Source organism: Argentina silus, assembly GCF_951799395.1.
Source record: "Argentina silus genome assembly, chromosome: 7".
NCBI classification, from domain to species: Eukaryota; Metazoa; Chordata; class Actinopteri; order Argentiniformes; family Argentinidae; genus Argentina; species Argentina silus.
Window position 1 is genome coordinate 3,321,436 of NC_139661.1, and position 19,457 is coordinate 3,340,892.

General features: G+C 47.3%; 1 protein-coding gene across 1 annotated transcript in view; it reads left to right on the forward strand.

Moving 5' to 3' along the window:
• zdhhc8b (zDHHC palmitoyltransferase 8b) overlaps positions 1-19,457 on the forward strand; it is a gene marked incomplete at its 3' end in the record, with an annotated part of 56,056 nt that overhangs the window by 27,362 nt on the left and 9,237 nt on the right. The window contains exons 2-8 of the mRNA XM_083673370.1: positions 10,543-10,664; positions 13,093-13,250; positions 13,975-14,147; positions 14,493-14,595; positions 14,812-14,903; positions 15,537-15,669; positions 15,877-15,992. Of these exons, the coding sequence (XP_083529496.1) occupies positions 10,543-10,664; positions 13,093-13,250; positions 13,975-14,147; positions 14,493-14,595; positions 14,812-14,903; positions 15,537-15,669; positions 15,877-15,992 (897 nt within the window). The remainder of the gene's footprint in view (positions 1-10,542; positions 10,665-13,092; positions 13,251-13,974; positions 14,148-14,492; positions 14,596-14,811; positions 14,904-15,536; positions 15,670-15,876; positions 15,993-19,457) is intronic.

Consider the following 19,457-nt stretch of genomic DNA (forward strand, 5'->3'; position numbering starts at 1 on the left):
ATCCGGATCACTAACCCTGTGGATAAGATCTCTGTATGACACCATACAATTAAGATTCCTGCAGATGTGTGAAGGGCTCTGCTGATGAGCTCCTCCAGAGAGGAAGTTTGGGGGGGGGGGTGGAGGAGGGAGTTGAGGTGGGGGGAGGAGAGGAGAAGGAGGGTATTGGGGGGGAGGGGGGGGATAGCGAATGCAGGTGCCTTTGCTCAGGAGGACTTGTGATGGATTGAGAGCCAACACACAAGCAGGAGGAGGGGAAGGAGGAGGAGGGGGACGTTACTGCTTGAGGCAATGGTTATTTTCTTCTTTTCACACGTTGTGCATGCTCTACAATGCACAATACTGATGCAACAGGCTACATACAGTAGCTTCACAAAACAGCTGCATGAATGTGTTTTGTGTGTATACATTAAGAAGACCCCAATTGTGTTTATAATGACCCCCCACGTGAGTCGTCTGAGTGAAAGCGTGGAGCACACGGAGAAGCACATTTGGATGTCGTGGTGGGAAGGGCGGAGGTGATGAACTTGTAATCTATAATGTCGTCTTGTGCTCGACTGTAGGAATGAGCAATGAGGACACATGATTCTGTAAGCGGTTATATCCTGAAGATTAGACACAATCTGTTTTTCACATCCAAGTATTAACAGGGGGACAGGAACGTACACTATGCTATTATTAGCATCATATGGCTAAACACTTTAGATTATATATGATATTCCATATTGAAGCTCCAGCATCTTCCCTCAAGCAGCTTTAGTTATATACAATATGCTCACTTTGATGTCAAATGATGATTCCATTGAACATGAATAAAGAGCCAAATATAGCTGTTGGTTATAGGGACACCATTTTACACGGTGTTGTCACTATACCTGGGGAAGTAGCTCTGTAATGAGTCTAGTTTAACATGATGTGTTATTCTAATTACCAAATGACTGTCACATGTTAATACACTGTTATTAGTAGAGTGATTACAGCATTATTACACAGGGTACAGTATAGAGGTGTCTTAATGTAAAGTGTTACCAGATGCTGTGACTCAATGTGAGGTCTATTCCTCCGTCAGCCTCAGCTTGCGGAGCATTGAACCGTCTCTGCTCTCTCCTGTGCTTGGCTCCCCATCACTGGGTTCATACCCTCTTAACCCAGCCTGAAGACCTGCTTATCGTTTACCTCTCACAAGAACGTTTGATTGGCAGCTCTGGCTCGACAAACGGAGAGAGACGTGAACGTCACTGATTGTTACCGGCAGGCAAGACTCTCCTCTCGTGACATTGCCAAACCCCTACATCAGGCTGCGAGGCTGCTGCCAGGGCCTCTGTGTATACATTAAGCTGATTGATGAACTGTTCATTAGGCGGATGGCCCTCCGCAGAGTCTTCCACCACCACAAGAACTGGATATATGACATTTGTGCCAGACGGTGTCCTTTTTTTAGTACCTTGCACCTGTAGCTTACACCTGAATTTGTTGAGTGTTTCTGGTACTTAATTAAAAGAGATGTGTTATTTACACTGCCTTGGGGCCAGTAAAAGACGAATCAACTGGAGAATCAACACGACACACAACAATGAATAGAATTGTTTTGGTTACGTAAGTGGTGAGTCTTTACGTTAGTTAGAGTGAGTGGCGGCCATAATCTGATCCCGCCCTGGCACAGGGGAAGGCTTGCGTTGTGGAAATCATGCCTTATGCCCATTTAATCAGTGTTTGGAGAGCTTTAGCTTGTATTGTAAATACTGTTAGCACCAGAAGGCATGGCATGCTGAACTAACAGCTCCAGCCAACTGGCTACCCCAACCAACAGTGAGAAATACACAGACTTGTGTTATGTTCATAGCCAGGGTTTGTTTGTTAGAAAATAAAACTTGTGTATGACTCCTCCATGCTGCTCCGACAATATGTTCTCAAACTTTGGGTTTAGAGGGAGGCTGCTGCCTGTGTGGGGGATATGAGGACACTGTGTGAAGGTTAGTCCAGAGTTTAGCTGTTCATAATCGTGCATCCAATAATCCAAACAATATTCACCACACAATGTGTCATGGTGATTTGGCATTGGCATGGTGAAGGGGTAGCAGTCGTACGGTATCAACATAGTTTATAGTGCAGGTCTGCGTAAGTGTGACGGTACAGTGCTGCTCCACCTCCACTTCCTGCAGGAAGTGACTGGAGAATTGGCCTGACCTCGCTTGCTCGCACGGAACGGCTCGCAGATGGCGCTGGGAGATAAAAACCACAACATAGTCATGATTGAGTCAGAGGCAGGGGGGCCAGGCGCAGCGGGCCGAAGGGGCACAGCATCACCACGCCACAACCGAGGTCAAGGTCAAGGAGAGCGAGGCGGACGCAGATCGTTCACGGTTCATCTTGTTCTTCGGCTTGGACGAGTCCAACCAGCGCTCCGTCTCTCTCTCTCTCGCGTAGGGCCCCTGAGATTTGTTTCCAGCGGTATTTCGGAGGTTCCTGCTCAGGTTTCAACTCCATTCATTCTGTGCCCTGTGGTGCCGAGTCTTCGCAATGCGGTAGTAGCAGGGAAATATGTTCTATTTTGGGTGAAAGTCAAACTATTTTGAACGATATTAATCTCAAACAGGCCTAATAGATGTGTTCAAGAAAGGTATTCCATAAAAGAGGGATGCAGTGTAAAGCCTAAAGAAACATTTGTTAAACCTGACATTGATTTTTTTTTTTTTTTCTCTCTCATTCCTTCCACTCGATTCACTTAATCTCAGCCTTGAGTCACACATTGCCATCCAAGTGCAAAACAAGTCGTTTACAGATTGATGAAATCCGCCCATTGGTTTTTATGAGACATAACTCCCAGAGGATCTGACAGTGCCCACACCGTAGTGACAGAGGACTTCTATATCTATGGCCCACACACATGCAGGGAACCAACAACTGCAGTCCAGCCTTAGAATTAGAGTGGTGAGGAAAGTAATGCGGGGTAAGCCAACTTCTGCCACTCAGATATGCACAACAGGCGTTACTCACAGACCCTACATGTCTGCCAGACAACTGGGAGCGGCCCAAACGGTGTGGCGGTTGGTGTCCATATTTGCAGAATCCCCAGATGGGGTTATAGCAGCAGCAGCACGGTAGTGGAAATTGGCAGGGGTGGTAAGATCCTCCTCCATCTGACCTGGCCACACGGCGGTCGAAATGCTCACACGTATTTACCACTGTGTGGCTAAAGCCAAGTGTCTTCCTCTTAAGCTCTCGCTTTATTCTAATTGACCTGGCTGTGGTCTCAATGGTTTTAAATTTCCACGGTCGAAAGAGAACTACAGAGGGGTATTTTTTTACCAGATGCCCTCATGTCATTTCCTCTTCGGCAGATTAGACCACCAAACCAGCCGTGGGTTGAACACGGTCATGTGTGTGTTCGGAACAGGAGGTAATGTAATGTGTTTTTCATCAGAAGAAGTGACATTGGCATGTCATTTGTTATTGGCATAAAAGGAGGAATGAGTGTTTCATTTCATCAGGGGAGCGGGCGGGGATTGTCACGTCGTACTCTTGAGATTCAGTGTCTCTGCATGAGGGGAGTGTGTCAGGGATTGGTGAGTAATCATGGGGGTTGGGTTTGTCCTTGTCCCCTGTGGTGCGTACTGTGCCCTGGGGAGGGTGGAGGAAGGTGGGGTGGGGGGGGGTGGCTGAGGAGATTATAGAGGGAGTGGGCAGGGGACTCAGAGGGAGGTTGATCTATTTTGTTCTGTTCTGTCTTCCCACACACACACACACACACACACACGCGCCAGCTCAGGTGTTCATCCACATGTGAAAACACACACACACACACACACACACACACACACACACACACACACACACACACGTCACCACCTCAGGTGTTCATCCACATGAGAAATGACATGTCATTTGTAGGCGGCATTAAACTGAGGTGGTGGGCGACAATGTGAATGCGCATTTGCTAGTTATCGTGGTATGAATAAGGCATAGCGTGGTAAGCTGTTTAGAATGACATTACCAAATCACTTTTGGAGGAAATTGAAATGGTCCTTCCGCGTGGCTGTAATTCAGTGTTATCTTTTTGAGATGATGAAAAGGGATTTAGGAATATGTGATTATGGGACATAATGGCAACAGTGCAAGGCATTTTATTTAGCCTCAAATGTGGTTTGTATGCAATTATGTAAATGTCATAGCTATTACCCGCTCCGACGGAATGGAATATCGTGGTGCTGCTTTGCCGCAGTACCGGTTCGCCCGCTCCGTCGTCTCAGAGAGTCAAATCAGCCTTTTCCCAAGGCCTTCTCCTCAGTATCCATAGCTGTGGGGGCTATCTAACCTTAACCATCTCTAATGGCTCTAAGTTCATTTGTTTATTTCCATCTTAAAGCCATCTCAGGCATCTTAACTATCTCCAAATATCAAGCAAGACTCAAAGTAAACAAACTCCACTCGGTTCCACAAACCTCCCCATTCTCCCGTACAGCGTTGCTTCATGTCTGACCTGCTGTCGAGCTGTATATTACGAGCTGTTTTTAAAACATCTACGCTGTCTCCATTGACAGCAGCAGGCCCGGTGGTGTGTGTGGAATACTAAGTGGAGTGTGTGAGTGTCTCTCTCTCTTTCTCTCACTCTCTCTCTCTCTCTCTCTTAGAAGTGTGAATTCTTGAGAGAGCGGTGAGCTCCCTGGGCGCCACGGGAAACTGGGGATGTTGATGGCCCCTGAGAAGACACGGTTATCTGAGGATTTTGGAGTTATTGAGAGTTTGAAGAGTGAAAATAAGGCAGACCACTTTCTCTCTCTCTCTCTCCCCCTCCTCTCTCTCTTCTTACGGATGGGGGGGGAACATTTCAGTTGGTATGAGACATTAAATAATTGAAAGAGATGGGGGCAGTAAGAGGCTGAATGTGAATGTGAATTGGACTGGCATTGCCACCCTCTGAGTTGGGACCCACCTTATGGGGTAGTAGGGGAAGGGTGGTGACTGGCGGGGTCTCTGAAATCCCAGGGCATTTGGGATCAGTGAGCATCAGTGGGCCGTCTGGAGGAACACATGCGTCCCATCTGGGGCCCACTGGGGACGACCTGAACAGATTAATTAATGAGAGAACAATCCCACTGAAAGACAGCCATCTCTCTCTCTCTCTCTCTCTCTCTCTGTATCCTCTATGAACCCACAGCCTCTGACAAATTCATCCAGCGACGAATTAGAGACCTGCAAAGACCCTCTTGTCCATGGCAAGCCGTGGGTAGCGCCCTGGAATGACCTCGTTAACAATGGGCTCGGTTGTGGAGGCCTTTGTATTGACAAGATTATTCTGTATGATTTATTTAGCCCGAGGTGGGTTGGTGAACAGTTGTTTTAAGCTAACTTAGTGTAATGACCCTGTGTAAGGCCCGTTAGCGGCTCCGCCAAGGGAGTTAACTCTCTTGGTGTTGTAGCTAGCTTGGCCCGGTTTGTCAGCGGAAGGTTGTGAGTTCGATACCCGATTAGGGAAAGCTACTCTACCCCGCCGTTTGCTACACTGGTGTCAGAAGTGGGATGGCGCCCGTGAGGCCATCGGAGAGGCGTGTCCACGTGAGGCATGACGGAACGCTCTCCCGAACCGAGGGGATAGTGTAACGACCCTGTGTAAGGCCCGTTGTAAGCTTAGTTAGGGCAAGCTACTCTCCCCCGCCGTTCTCTACAATAGTCATGAGTCTCTTGGACAAATCCAGGTTTGATACCCAGTTGGACACATGAACCCTGAACCGCATTAACGTACAGTGATATAAATACAGATGTATTTGTTCATAGATACGTTGCCAGTCCCGTCATCCACACTGGCATAGAGGTACTGTATAATATAACACCGTTATCCCTGGTGTTTCGGTGAGAGGAGTGTGTTACCTGGTGCCATTTCTATTTTAGATGAAAGCATGCAAACGCGCTCCAGATTGACTCTCTGTTCCCTTTGATGGACTTTCATACTCTGCCCTCGCACATTTCCCTCTCCCAGAACCACCCCAAGCAGATAAGAGCTTCAAAGCCAGCCTGCTTTCCGCTCTAAAAGCAGCCAAATGAAGGACTCAAAGATTTGTGTAGTCAAATGGCTCTGGGATGTGGGAGAGGCTGTAGGGTAGTATCAGATCCGTATCACAGCACTTGCACAGCATCAGGGAGCTGCCTTCCAACAAACCAATCCTACCCGCCCCTCAAAGAATGAATATTTGTTTTTGTGGTTTCAAGAGAAGCACCTAATTGCTTTCCGAAGACCCCCCAGAGCTTTTTCCTCTCTTCAGCTGTCCGTCGCCGGTTAGATTGGGGTTTGGTTTGGAATCGCGTAGGAAATTCTTGCTCGCCTCAGATTCTGTTTAATCAATTGGCACAAACCTAATGAGCCTAAGTCTCGCTATCAGCAGACGGGGGTGGACCCACAAACACCAGCTCAGTGAGTGGGGAGCGTTTGAGATGCCTTAGGGGGTTTTTCCCATGGTGCTGCTGTACGATTATGATCATGAGAGTATCCATGACCATGAGCTGACACTGGGTGAGGCTCGTGGTGATCTCACCATGTCCCTGGATTGGCCTCAATAGGGGCATTGTTCCCCTCCAAATACAAGGTGGGGCCTGAGAGGGGATTATGTAGGGGAGGTACAGTAAAAACTCACAATGGGAAGAGACAGTGTAGTACACTCAGAGAAATCAAATCCTTTTTCACCGTGTGTGTGCGTGTGCACGTATGCATGCTTGTGCGTACACACACGTGTATGCAACCGTTATTGTGTGTGTGTGTGTGTGTAGGTGTGCATGCGTACGTGTGTGCAACTGTTATTGTGTGTGTGTGTGTATGTGTGTAGGTGTGCACGCGTGCGTGCAACCGTTATAGTGTGACAAATTGACCTTTCCACGTATGTACAGAAAAGGCCCTGTCTTCTCCCAGCACGCCCACCTAGTTACCTTGTGAGAATATGAGTCATCTCTCAGTGGCCACGAGGCGTGAGGTAAAGAGTGAAGGAGAGCCAGCCGCAGGAGTCAGCAGCAGCAGCAGCAGCAGCAGCCCTGCGTTTCTCATAACACAGATATCCCCATAGTAAGAGAGAGTGAATTCTTCTTTGTGAAGGACCTGCCCTTTGCCTGCAGCTCTGTATTGATGGATCTCAGTGAGGGTTATGAATGTGTGTGCTAGCCCGGGGAGCTGTGCTTTATTTGCCTGTAATCTCCGCCGCTTGACGTTTTCCCTTTTTCTCTCTCTCTCTCTCTCTCTCTCTCTCTCTCTCTCTCTCTCTCTCTCTCTCGGCAAGCACGTATGTGGGAGATGCTAAAATCCGATTTTCATATTCTTGTCATCTGATCTGCTCATTCATTTTTATCTGTGTTCTCGCCGTTATTGGCTTTGCGCATCGCCTGGGGACGTGTGAGCCTGTCTGCAGAATGCTGATTGGCCAATCCTGCAAGGGTAGACAACTGAAGAATGGCCTCCTCATTACCTAGTCACATTTTGGGCTGTTTTTCATTACCATGGAGATTGCAGGCCTTTCTTCCGCCTCAGTGCTGGGGTTCCAGACGAAGCCAGATAAAGGCCCAAATTCATTACATTATAGAGCAGGGTTTTTTTTTTTGCTTGCTCAGGGAAAAAAGTGGAGTGGAAGCTTTTGACAAGTCTGTCACTTCTTCTGCCCTACTTTTAGTGTCGTGATTATGCGTACTGTAATAAAACAGATTTGGCAAATGGCATTGATAATGGCGCTGTGGTAATTTGTTGTTCCCACATAATTAACGAAATGTCTATGGCGTTTTTTTTCTCAGTCACATTTTCTGCTCTGCTGATGTACTTAAAAATGGCCTCTCTCAGCTGAAACGTGAAGGCTCTCTGTGGCTCACCGCTCGTTCTGATCATGAGCAAAGCAGCATATGACTCCAGACAGAGGTGGTGGGTGAAATTGGGAAAATGTCGTAGGTGGTGGAACGGCTGACAGATATTCATTGCTTTTTTTCCGTCAGTGTGTTGAAGACTGTTCTATTTGACCCCCCTCTCCTGGCCAAGGTGGACTACCTTACTTTCTTCCACTCTGTTCTCTCCTCCCTATAAATATATGTTGTTAGTGGTGAGTGGTGTGGGTGTTAGTCTGTTGTGAGAGCCCATTAGTGTTGGTAGGCTGACAAACCTTCCCTCTGTGCTCCTGGTGTTTATGTCCTCCTGGCTCACAATGGCCTGGGTTGTCTCCCTCTTGGCTCAGCCACGGTCACAGCTGTGGTGTCACACTCTGTCTCAGCTTTGGGGCGAATTGTCACAGTACAAATAATAATAAAAAAAAAAACACACACTCCTCCTCCACAATGGTAAGATGGAGAAAGAACCTGAGATCAAAGGTGGAACATGGTTGTCACAACTTTGTTCCACCTTTGTCTTAGTCCTATCTCCGTAACCCACCTGGATGGACTGACTCACAGTCCCACAACGAGGCATTGATATAGGAGGGGGTCTTGGTCCCTCTCTCTGGCCCTGCTTCAGAGTAGAGACTGGGTCTCACTGTAACCCCCCCCCCCCCAGCCTGTTAGCACACCAACCCCTTCACCCACAGCTTCCACTCTGAATTATTGAACAGAGCAGAGGGCAGGGGAAAGTAGCTACAGTGTGTGTGCGTCTGAGCATGCCTGTGTGCGCGTGTTTGTGTGTGTGTCAGCAATATGAGCGAGCAAGCTTCCTAGAAACCACTGCCTCTCCCGTGGGAGTCTTTCATTAGTTTGTCATGTACACTAACACCACTCACTCCTATTCACCCACAGTAAACTCAGTCTGACGTGTGTGTGTCCAAGGCTGACCATGGTTAACCACCCCTGCCTGCCTGCATTCTGACTGAGGAGGGCCACTAGAGAGAGAGACACACACACACCACATACAGGCACTGAGAGAGAGAGAGAGAGAGAGAGACACACATACCACATACAGGCACTGAGAGAGAGAGAGAGAGAGAGACACACATACCACATACAGGCACTGAGAGAGAGAGAGAGAGAGAGACACACACACACCACATACAGACACAGAGAGAGAGAGAGAGACACACACACCACATACAGGCACTGAGAGAGAGAGAGAGAGAGAGAGACACACACACCACATACAGGCACTGAGAGAGAGAGAGAGAGAGAGAGAGACACACCACATACAGGCACTCAGCCAGAGAGAGAGAGAGAGAGAGACCTTTCCGAGGCTTTTACAATGTCTTGACATTTGAGTCCACAGCTTTATTGAAAATTTGTGAGATGTTGAAGGTGACAAATGTTGCTGTCTCCTGAAGGCATTGTTCAGGTGTCTTTGCGGTAGGATGTTTCACAGTGTAAAATGATTAGACTGTGGGTTTAGACCCAGCTTGACACAGCAAACATCTTACCGACCACAGGGTTACAATCTTTTTTTCAGTGGAATTGATGCTGGGAGTGAAGATCTTCTGAAATACACCTGTGATGCATGGTTCATCTTGACCCATCGCTCAGCCAACTCAAGCCCGCGACACGTTAAACCAATCAAATATCTTTCTTCAGGTTTTCTTCCGTTTTCTTCAATGTTGCAAGCTAGCAAAGGCATCAGCTCTTTGCAAAAATAGTCGGAAAAGACAACGCACATAATAACAAGCAACCATTCTACGGGCATGGTGAGGGGAGGGTTCTTGGGACGTAACATCCAATGAAATTGCGAGCACGTTCTCCCATCGCTCTGTCCAGTTCAATCCCAAGACACATCTGCTAATCTAAAATTCCACAGACCTACAAAGGAGGCGTGAGAACAATGTGATTTTTTTGGGGGGGGGGGTGTATGGTTACGCGAGAGTACTTTCTAGTCAATCCAAGTGAGAAAAGAGAGAGAGTGACAGGTTGCTCCTGTGTGTGAAGGACTTTCTGCCTCTGTGAGCTGTCTGCTGCCTGCCCTGCAACATTCTCCCTCATTCCAGGAAATGTTTGAATGTAATACAGCTCAGTGCTGCTGGCCCAAGTACAGTATCGCCCTGCTGTCCTTGTGTCATTGCTCAATCAACTGTTCTACCTCAGGCCGGGGGTAGATTCTGATCCCATGCATGGCTGATCATTATTTTCAGAATCTCAAGAGCCGAAGCAATTCCAGTTTACACCAGGCATGCCGTCTGCTTTTTTTTTTTTTTTGCAAAGCTTGCCGTTTCCCATTTGTGTGAGATTAAAGATGCAGAAAATCGTATTTCCGCTGCTGACTGTGTGTGTGTGTGTGTGTACAGTATGTGCGTATGTACACACAGTGTGTGTGTGTGTGTGTGCGTGTGCGTGGTGGAAGTGCTGTTGCTGATGGTGGGGATTTGAGGAGGAACCGGGAGTGGGGGGGATGCAGCATTCTCCTATTTGCTCTGCATACCATTTCCCTTTCGTCCCTCATTACACAGGCAAATAACATGTGTGTGTGTGTTGGTCAGGTCAGCATATGTGTGTGTGCTCGTATGCTTGCGTGTCTCCTGTCTACGGATCCTCTGATAACATTGTATGAATGCATGTTCCTAATGGTCGCCCCCCCCCCCTCTCTCTCTCTCTCCCCCCCTCCCCTCTCCTCTGCAGGTGCCCCTGGCTGACCAAGGCGATCTCCCCCGCTGTGCCTCTCTACAATGGCGTCGTCTTCCTCTTTGTGCTGGCCAACTTCAGCATGGCTACCTTCATGGACCCTGGAGTCTTCCCCAGAGGTCAGTCTCTCTCTCTCCCTCCCTCCCTCCCTCCCTCCCTCCTACCATCTCTCTCTGTGTGTGTCTGACTGTGATGAATGGGCCCTCTCTCTCACAAGTAAAACATGTGTTCTGCAGTCTGCAACACCCCCCCCCCCCCCCCTCCCCCACACCCCACCCCCTCCTCAGCCCCGGCTTCTCAGAACCCATTAGCCTTCCCAGGTCAGCCTGTTAAAGTTAATAAGCGAGCCCCAGGCTCTGCTTGACTTACAGGCCCGACGACACAGAGCCCTGGTGGATGTAACGAGGTCCGCAGTCCACCTCAGGAAACGATAGGCAGGGTTGGATGTCAGCTGTTGGCAACAGTCAAAGGAAAGGAAGCCGTGTGCTGTCAGTGTCCACCGTGAGATCTGCTGAGGCATATGTCTCTAATGCGCTGCCCCATGGCGGGGGGGGGGGGGGTGGGGGGGGTGGGGGGCTGGCTATGTTTAGTCATGATTGTCCAACGGGGCCCGTTTGCACCTGATGTGTTGTAATGGCCTTGTAAATGATAAGCACCTGTCTTTTAGGAACTGCTTTCTCCCCATAAACAGGTCATAATCGTTAAGAGTGCATACTGCCCCAGGTTTTTATCTCTCGGGGGTGACGGAGCCCTTCTGGCCTCTCCTCTCCCGGCCTGCTTTTATGGAGCTGAAAGGAGCTGCAGTCGTAGACACACACGCGTGCGCACACACACACACACACACGCATGCGCACGCACCTTACAGTATGCACGCACACACCTACGCACACATGCACGCACGCAAGCACACACACACACACACACATATATGCACTTACACACACACACATATATATATATATATATACTGTATAAGCACACACACACACACACACACATATACACTGTATAAGCACACACACACATATACACTGTATCAACACACACGCACACACCCAGACACAGAGGGGCAGACTCAGAAAGAAACTACGTAGATGCCTGTGGCCATGAAGTCTTACGGTTGAAAATCCTACTTCTGCCTACACACAATATGTGAGTGGGGAATCCGTGCAGTCAAATCCCTCTACCAGAGATGGCCTCAAGGTGTTTTCCTGCCCTGTCAATACCATCCTCCCGCATCCTCCTGCTCCTCCACCATGTTAAGACCCAGACTGTATTTCACTTCATTCCTCCCTGATCTGAAGAGGTGGAGGTAGACATAGGACAGGCCGATTGTAATGCACGGAACGGAATGAAGACGCACGTGTTTGAGGCCGTTCCCTATTCCATTCCATTCCACCGCCACGATTCCGTCCTCCGATTTCTACCTCCACAAGCCTCCCCCTGAGATCAGTATATGCACTTCAAAATGGCAGCTACGTTCATCCTACATTTGTCAAAGGGGGGTATTTCTTCTTTCACGTTAGATGTGTATTGAATGTTCTGGCATGGCATCATATTTTGTATGCTGAGGGTCCTTAAAAAAAAAAAGAATAAAAAAGAAAGAAAAAGTTTACCTTTTAAAAATCTATTTGGAGAGCCTGAAAACCCCATTAGAACAGAGGAGTCCGGCAGCCTCTGGGAGTGTGTGTCTCTGCGGTGCTCTTTCACAATGTGTTTGTTCAGAAACTGCCCGCTCGCCAGTCTCCCTCAAGGTATTGTACTGTGGGAGAGTAAAATTAGTTTTCGAGATGGGAGCCCTGCGATGATCGTCCTTCGGCTTGAATGAGCTCTTTGATGAACCGAAAGACGTTTTAGAGGAGAGAGCAATAGACCATCCGCATAGGTATACAGCACACAGTCACAGTAAAGTGGTTCATTGAGTCCCATAAACATGCTGGAAATGTACTGGCTTTGGACAGGCAGTGCCCTGCTGAGGCCGATGGTTTGGCGTGAATGTGATTCTTCGTTAATTAATCCGTCCAAATGCATTACTGTGAGCTTGTTTACGACCTGGCTTCGGTGTCGTAGGTTCGCAAAATAGCATATGTGCATAAAATGTCCGTTTTGCTTCTTGTTTGTACTGTGACGACTAACCATGGGAGCTAGCTTAATTTAAGGCCACCTCCTGTTGTCCTTGTCTAACTGAATCATAAATCTGATCTGTGTGTGTGTGCGTGTGCATGTATGCGTGTCTCTGTGTGTGTCTCTGTGTGTGCCTGTGTCTGTCTCTGTGTGTGCGTGTGTGTGTCTGTGTATGTGTATGTCTCTGTGTGTGCCTGTGTGTGTGTATGTCTCTGTGTGTGTGTGTCTGTGTATGTCTCTGTGTGTGCCTGTGCCTATGTGTGGTGTGTGTGTGTGTGTGTGTGTGCGTGTGTGTGTCTGTGTATGTGTATGTCTCTGTGTGTGCCTGTGCCTATGTGTGGTGTGTGTGTGTGTGTGTGTGTGTGTGTGTGTGTGTGTGTGTGTGTGTGTGTGTGTGTGTTTGCTTCTCTCTCTGTGGGACAGCGGATGAGGACGAGGACAAGGACGATGATTTCCGGGCGCCGCTCTACAAGAATGTGGAGATCAAGGGGATCCAGGTCCGGATGAAGTGGTGTGCCACCTGTCACTTCTACAGGCCCCCGCGCTGCTCACACTGCAGTGTGTGTGACAACTGTGTGGAGGTGAGAAACACACACACACACACACACACACACTACCCCATTCATCACACACACACACACACACACTACCCCATTCATCACACACACACACACACACTACCCCATTTATCACACACACACACACACCCACCCACACACACACTACCTACACTACAATGTGGAGTTAGCCTTTTTGCGCTGCTCCACCTCTACCGATGATCGATGTTGTTGTTCTGCAGATTCCTCCTCTAAAGTCGTTTGCACTCCCATGAGTTCAGGAACGCTTCTCTGCCTTTTGGCTTTTCATGTACATTGAATCTTCGTATGAAAGAGGTCAAATATGACTTTGAACTAAAGGCTGGGAGGCAGCAACACTCCAACACGTCAGCTACACTTCAGACACTTCCACAGGTGCTGCGGTCTTGAGTCAATTGAGGACAGGAGATTCTCAACAACCAAAAAGAAACGAAGCCAATGATTATGTTCTACCTTTGCAGACCTAGTAAATGTAATGTTTACACGACATATGAGATATCATATCTGATATCAACATAAACGCATCTTTGCGATGGTGTTGAATTCATAGTTGTATCGTAACACTGACTGACGTGTGTTGCTATAAGGAGTGGTGTGGCCCAGCTGGTTAGGGTTTGGGTTAGGCCTAACCCTAACCCTAGCCCTAAGCCTAACTCTCCCGTGTGACCACCGACCTGACGTCCATCTCTCTCTCTCTCTCCGTCCGCAGGACTTTGACCACCACTGTCCCTGGGTCAACAACTGCATTGGCCACAGGAACTACCGTTACTTCTTCCTGTTCCTGCTGTCGCTGAGCGTCCACATGGTGGGCGTGTTCTCCTTCGGCCTGCTGTTCGTGCTCCACCACGTGGAGCGGCTGTGGACGCTGCACGCCACCGTCACGTATCCTTCCACTCTCCCCGTAGGACGAGAAATAGGTCTTATTACACCACTACTATGAACCACTGGTACTCTGTGTCCTGGGTTCGAATCCAATCCAACTTCATTGATATAGCACATTTCATGTACAGATACGATATACAATGCGCTTTAACCCGAATCCTAAAATAAAGAAACGGTTTGGGATTCCTCTGCTGAGGGTTTTAAGAGAAATGGCTTAACCCCCCTAATGAGTGTGTGAAGTTGCAATTCTGGGTATTTTGCAGCTGTTTAAGAGAGTCGAACGCTGACACTTCTGCTGACGCTGTGTGAAAGAGTCTGTGCGCTCCTTGACCACATATTGTCCAGTCTGGTGGTGATGTGTATAGCAGGGCTCTTCTTCATTCCAGTCATGGGGCTGACCGGCTTCCATATGGTCCTTGTTGCCAGAGGTCGCACCACAAACGAGCAGGTGAGAGGAGGACACAGACATGCGCACGCACGCACGCACACACACACACACACACACACACACACACGTACTCTACAGACACGATTTCAGCATTGCAGCATCGTGCGTGTGTGTGTGTGCGTGTGTGTGTGTGTGTGTGTGCGCGCACGCGCGTGTGCACGCTCTGGCCTTGTCTCTCCTCTCTCACCCACTGTACCGACGTCCTCTGTTCCACAGGTGACTGGCAAGTTCCGCGGAGGAGTAAATCCCTTCACGCGCGGTTGCTGTGGCAACGTGGAGTATGTCTTATGCGCTCCTCTGGCTCCCAGGTAAGAAGGGAAAAGGTTTCCTGAAGGAGGGGGGGACCGGGGGAGGGGGGGGAGTCACAGACAGACATTACTGCAGTCCTACAAAGCCAATGGTAGCTGAGGTGTCCAGTGGGTTGTCAAGGCAGCTGACACACCCGTCCTGCTGTAGTCGCTCATAGTTTAAATAAAAGCACAGTAGTGTCCAGAGAGACAGGTGTTTGTGTTTGTGTATGTTTGTGTATGTTTGTGTGTGTGTGTGTGTGTGTGTGTGTGTGTGTGTGTATGTGTGTACCTGTGTGTGAGCGAGCGAGAGTGTGTTGAGTGTGTTGTGTGTTGAGTGTGTCCGTTTGTGTGTGGAGGTGTTTCCTGTTCCGCTTTGATGCAGCCAGCTACCCCGGGGGAAGGCAGATGGCTGGGAAGAATTGAAAATCATTTTGTAGAACACAACACTTAAGAGGGAGTCAAGCTCAGCCACAAACCCTCCTTCACACGCACACGAGCTGGTACTGCTGATCTCCTTTAGCAGGAGATCCTAGTCCTAGGGTTAGTTCTAGGGTTAGTCCTAGAATGAACAGATCAGGAGGGAATGAAACACTAAGAGGGACGTCCACAGATTCCTCATGATGAGTCAGCTGTTATCTCCCCCTCATTCAGGTACGCGGTGGATCCCAGGAAGAAGCCCCCCGTCTCCATCCAGCCCCCCTTTATCAGACCCGACCTCTCCGACAGACAGGTCACCATCAAAGTCAGCGACAACGGGATCCATGCCAACATCATCCGATGCAAAGTGAGTGTCAACCCAAGAGTTAGAAACACTAGAGGGCGCTTGTCACAAATGCAATGAATGGAGGGGAAATTAGCAGGTGCCTCCTCTATGCGTCTCTATAGCACGGTAGTATAGCTATATGTCCCTCATTGTATTCCCAACTATTCCATGATTTGTGATATGCTTCCACCTGCTGTTGTTTTAAACCCCCCCCCCCCTCTCTTCTAGTCCAAGAGCAGTCTTGATGGCCTGGATGAGAAGGGCTTGGACAACCAGCCCCCGCTGCCCCCTAAAGCTGACAGGTACAACCAGCTGAAGAGCCAGCTGACGTCCAGCGAAGGCAAGTACCCCTTTAAAGAGCGCAACACGCACAGTCATAAAATACATCTCTCTCTCTCTCTCCCTCCGTCCCTGTGGAACATTGCACCAAACTGCTCTTTCACCCCCCAATCTCATCAGTGTCAGAGCCAGGGAACTTCCAGCTAGTTGGGCCTGATGAATAGACTTCAGTATGGCAGAGGTCTATGGCTCTCCATCAGTGGGCAGAAATGAAGTGTAATTTATAGCAATGTGGCCTGGTTCAGAGAATCAGCTGCAGGGAGGGTGGGGGTGGATTTCAGGGGTAAAGAGGGGATAATTACAGTATGAATCACTCTCTATGCTACAGTATTCAGGGTGGAGCTCTGCCAAGTTCAGTGATATTAGAGTTATATGGATGTTTATCTATCTACTACAGGACCCTGATTGACCAATATGAATGGCTGATTTTTTCTGTGCTAAATCAACATTGCCATTGAGAGGGCATTTATTGGGAGGGCTAATGCCATGATGTTTTGATTGACCCCCTAGGGAATAGGTAGTATAACGTTGTAACAACATGCATACGTTTTGGAATGTAGATACAGTGCCCTCCATAAGTATTGGAGACATTTTGTCTTGTTTCTAGCTCTATACTCCCGACAGTTTGGATTTGAAATCAAACAATTACTATGGGCTTAAAGTAGAGATTCTTAGCTTTAATTCATTGGGGGGGGATTCAGATTGGGTTCACCATTTAGAAAGTACATATGTAAAACACACTCCCCCTATTTCAGGGCTCCAAAAGTATTGTAAAAAATGATATAATGTCCAAACTCATGTTTAGTATTTGGTGGACAATCCTTTGCATGCAATAACTGCCTGTAGTCTGCGACCCATTGACCCGACCAGAAGCTGGGTATATTCTCTGGTGATGCTCTGCCAGGCCTGTACTGCAGCCATCTTCAGTTGTTGTTTGTTTTGATGTCTTTTTGCCTAAGATCTTAACATCAGGAAATGAAATGCATGTTCAATTGGATTTAAATCTAAAGATTGACTTGGCCAGTCAAGAACTTTCTGCTTTTTGGATATAAAAAATGCCTATGGCAGTATGTTTTGGGTCATTTTCTTACTGTATGATGAAGCGCATTCCAATGAATTTGGAGGCATTTGCTTGTACTCGAGCAGACAAGATGTTTTTGTACACTACATTCTGCTGCTGCTGTTTAGACATGCCCAAGACAAGTTTGGACCTACCCAAACCATAGCACCCCCTCCACCATGTTTCACAGAGGTGGTATGCTGTAAATCTTGGGCAGATATTTTTTCTCAGAACTTTTCTCTTGCAATCACTCTGATACATGATAATATTCGTCTTATCTGTCCACAAGACTGTTTTCCACATCTCTGCAGGTTTTTAGGTACTTTTTTGCAAACTGTAACCTCCTTGCCTTATATTATTGTATTTTATGTTGTCAAACTTCAGACGGGGAGCTATACAGAGCAGAGCCATCCAATTACGGCAAAGCTAATGTACCACTAACTTTATGTAACTTCAGGCAGGACACTTTAAGTTGAACGGCGCAGCTGTTGCAAATGCAAAGCCTAGAATCAATACAGGACATTGACAACTCTCTTATGCCTGCACAAATGATATGATGGAACACACCTGACTAAGCAGAAAAACCTGTCCAATTTCCAATACTTTTGGTGCCCAGAAATAGGGGGACTATGTATAAAAAGGGTTGTAATTTATAAATGGTGAAACCAATAAGAAGAAAGATGACATTGAATTAAAGGTGAGGATCTCTACTTTAACCGCATAGTACTTGTTTGATTTCAAATCTAAACTGTTGGAGTATAGAGCTAAAAGAAGACAAAATGCATCCTCTTTCCAATACTTATGGAGAGCACTGTATGTGTTGCCATGGTGCATCATGTGTGGAACTCCCACCTGACAGTTCATTTTCTCCCTTGAAGCTCTGCTGCCACTTGGTGGTATCTTATCGTACTGCATTTTTAGAGGGAATGATAGTCTTTCTCCTGCAGCTCCCCTGAATTTACCTGGAAAACCTTGTCAAGAAATAGAAGAAAGGAAGCCTTGTGCTGATTTCTGTACTCAATATTGCTCATTACATTTGCCTAATTTGTGTTTTCAAAGGCCTGATCTAGTTAACTTACATTAAGTGAGGTTTTTCAAATCAAAAGTGCCCTTGTTCGCGTATACTGTAAATATTTGTAGACTTTGAAGTTGAGTGATTCTTTGATTTGTATGGATGTATACATTTGACTTGCCTTATTTAATATAATTATTTGAAATCAGCCCACAGATATGGGTGAGTGGCCAGTCATGATGGGAGCACAGTTTGAGAAATGATACAAATGGAGAGGTTTAAGACCTGTGTAAAACAGAATGATGTATTGCAAAAGGAATGAGTAAAATGGTAATATATTGGGAAAGATGGGTTCCACTGTAAAAGAAAAAGATGTTGAATTTAATATAAGGGAACAAATTACACACAATATTACTGAGTAGATAAATAAATGTTTAACAGAGCCGGCTTTATTTCCTGAGGGGGCTCAGGTCCTGTGCAGGACTTGTGTCTTGCTGGACATGTTCTACCAGTCAGTGGTGGCCAGCACAGTGCTGTACGCGGTGGTATACTGGGGGGGCAGCATCAAGGAAGGTGACACCAACAGGCTGAACAAGCTTATTAGGAAAGCTGGTTCTGTCCTCGGTGTCACCCTGGACACTGTGGAGGAGGTGGCCAATAGGAGGATGAGGACCAAACTCCTGGCCATCAATCCCTCCCATCCCCTACATGACACTGTGGCAGAGCAGAGAAGCTCCTTTAGCAATAGATTACTACGACCATGTTGCACTAAGGGGCGTTATAGGAGATCTTTTCTGCCTACCGCAATAAAACTGTACAACTCCTCCTCCGGCTGGCTCGATCAGGGTGATTAGAGTCAGGCTGGGGGATGTTAAATCATACTGGACTGTTCTTACTGTATATAATGTTTCAGATGTCTACTTTATTCTATTATTCCATTGTCAATTTATTTGGTTGTTGTTGTTTATGATGTGAGCTGCTGTAACGCCTTAATTTCCCGTCGGGGATCAACAAAGTATCTATCTAAATAATACATTTCCTGTTTTCGAATTTACACAAATATAGTAAGTCCAGGGAAATAAAAATAACCGTTTGGTTTACTGATAATATGAATATACGAGGCCAAATAGTCAATCACAGAGCGCCATACAAAAATCCAAGTCCTCTTTCGGACACGTTTTAGTTATTCAGGTTATTTAGCTGCTGATGTTATGCATTTGGACACATTCTAACACACAGAAATAATTCCTGTTCTAAAAATGAATGTGTTTCATCACAGTTCTCCTCATTACTCTTGGGATTATGTTACTGTGAAATTCAACTGGTGTTTACTGATGATAATGGTGGAGACACATTTTTCAGATTTATTTGTAAAAACAAATTGGTCAACCAAATTGA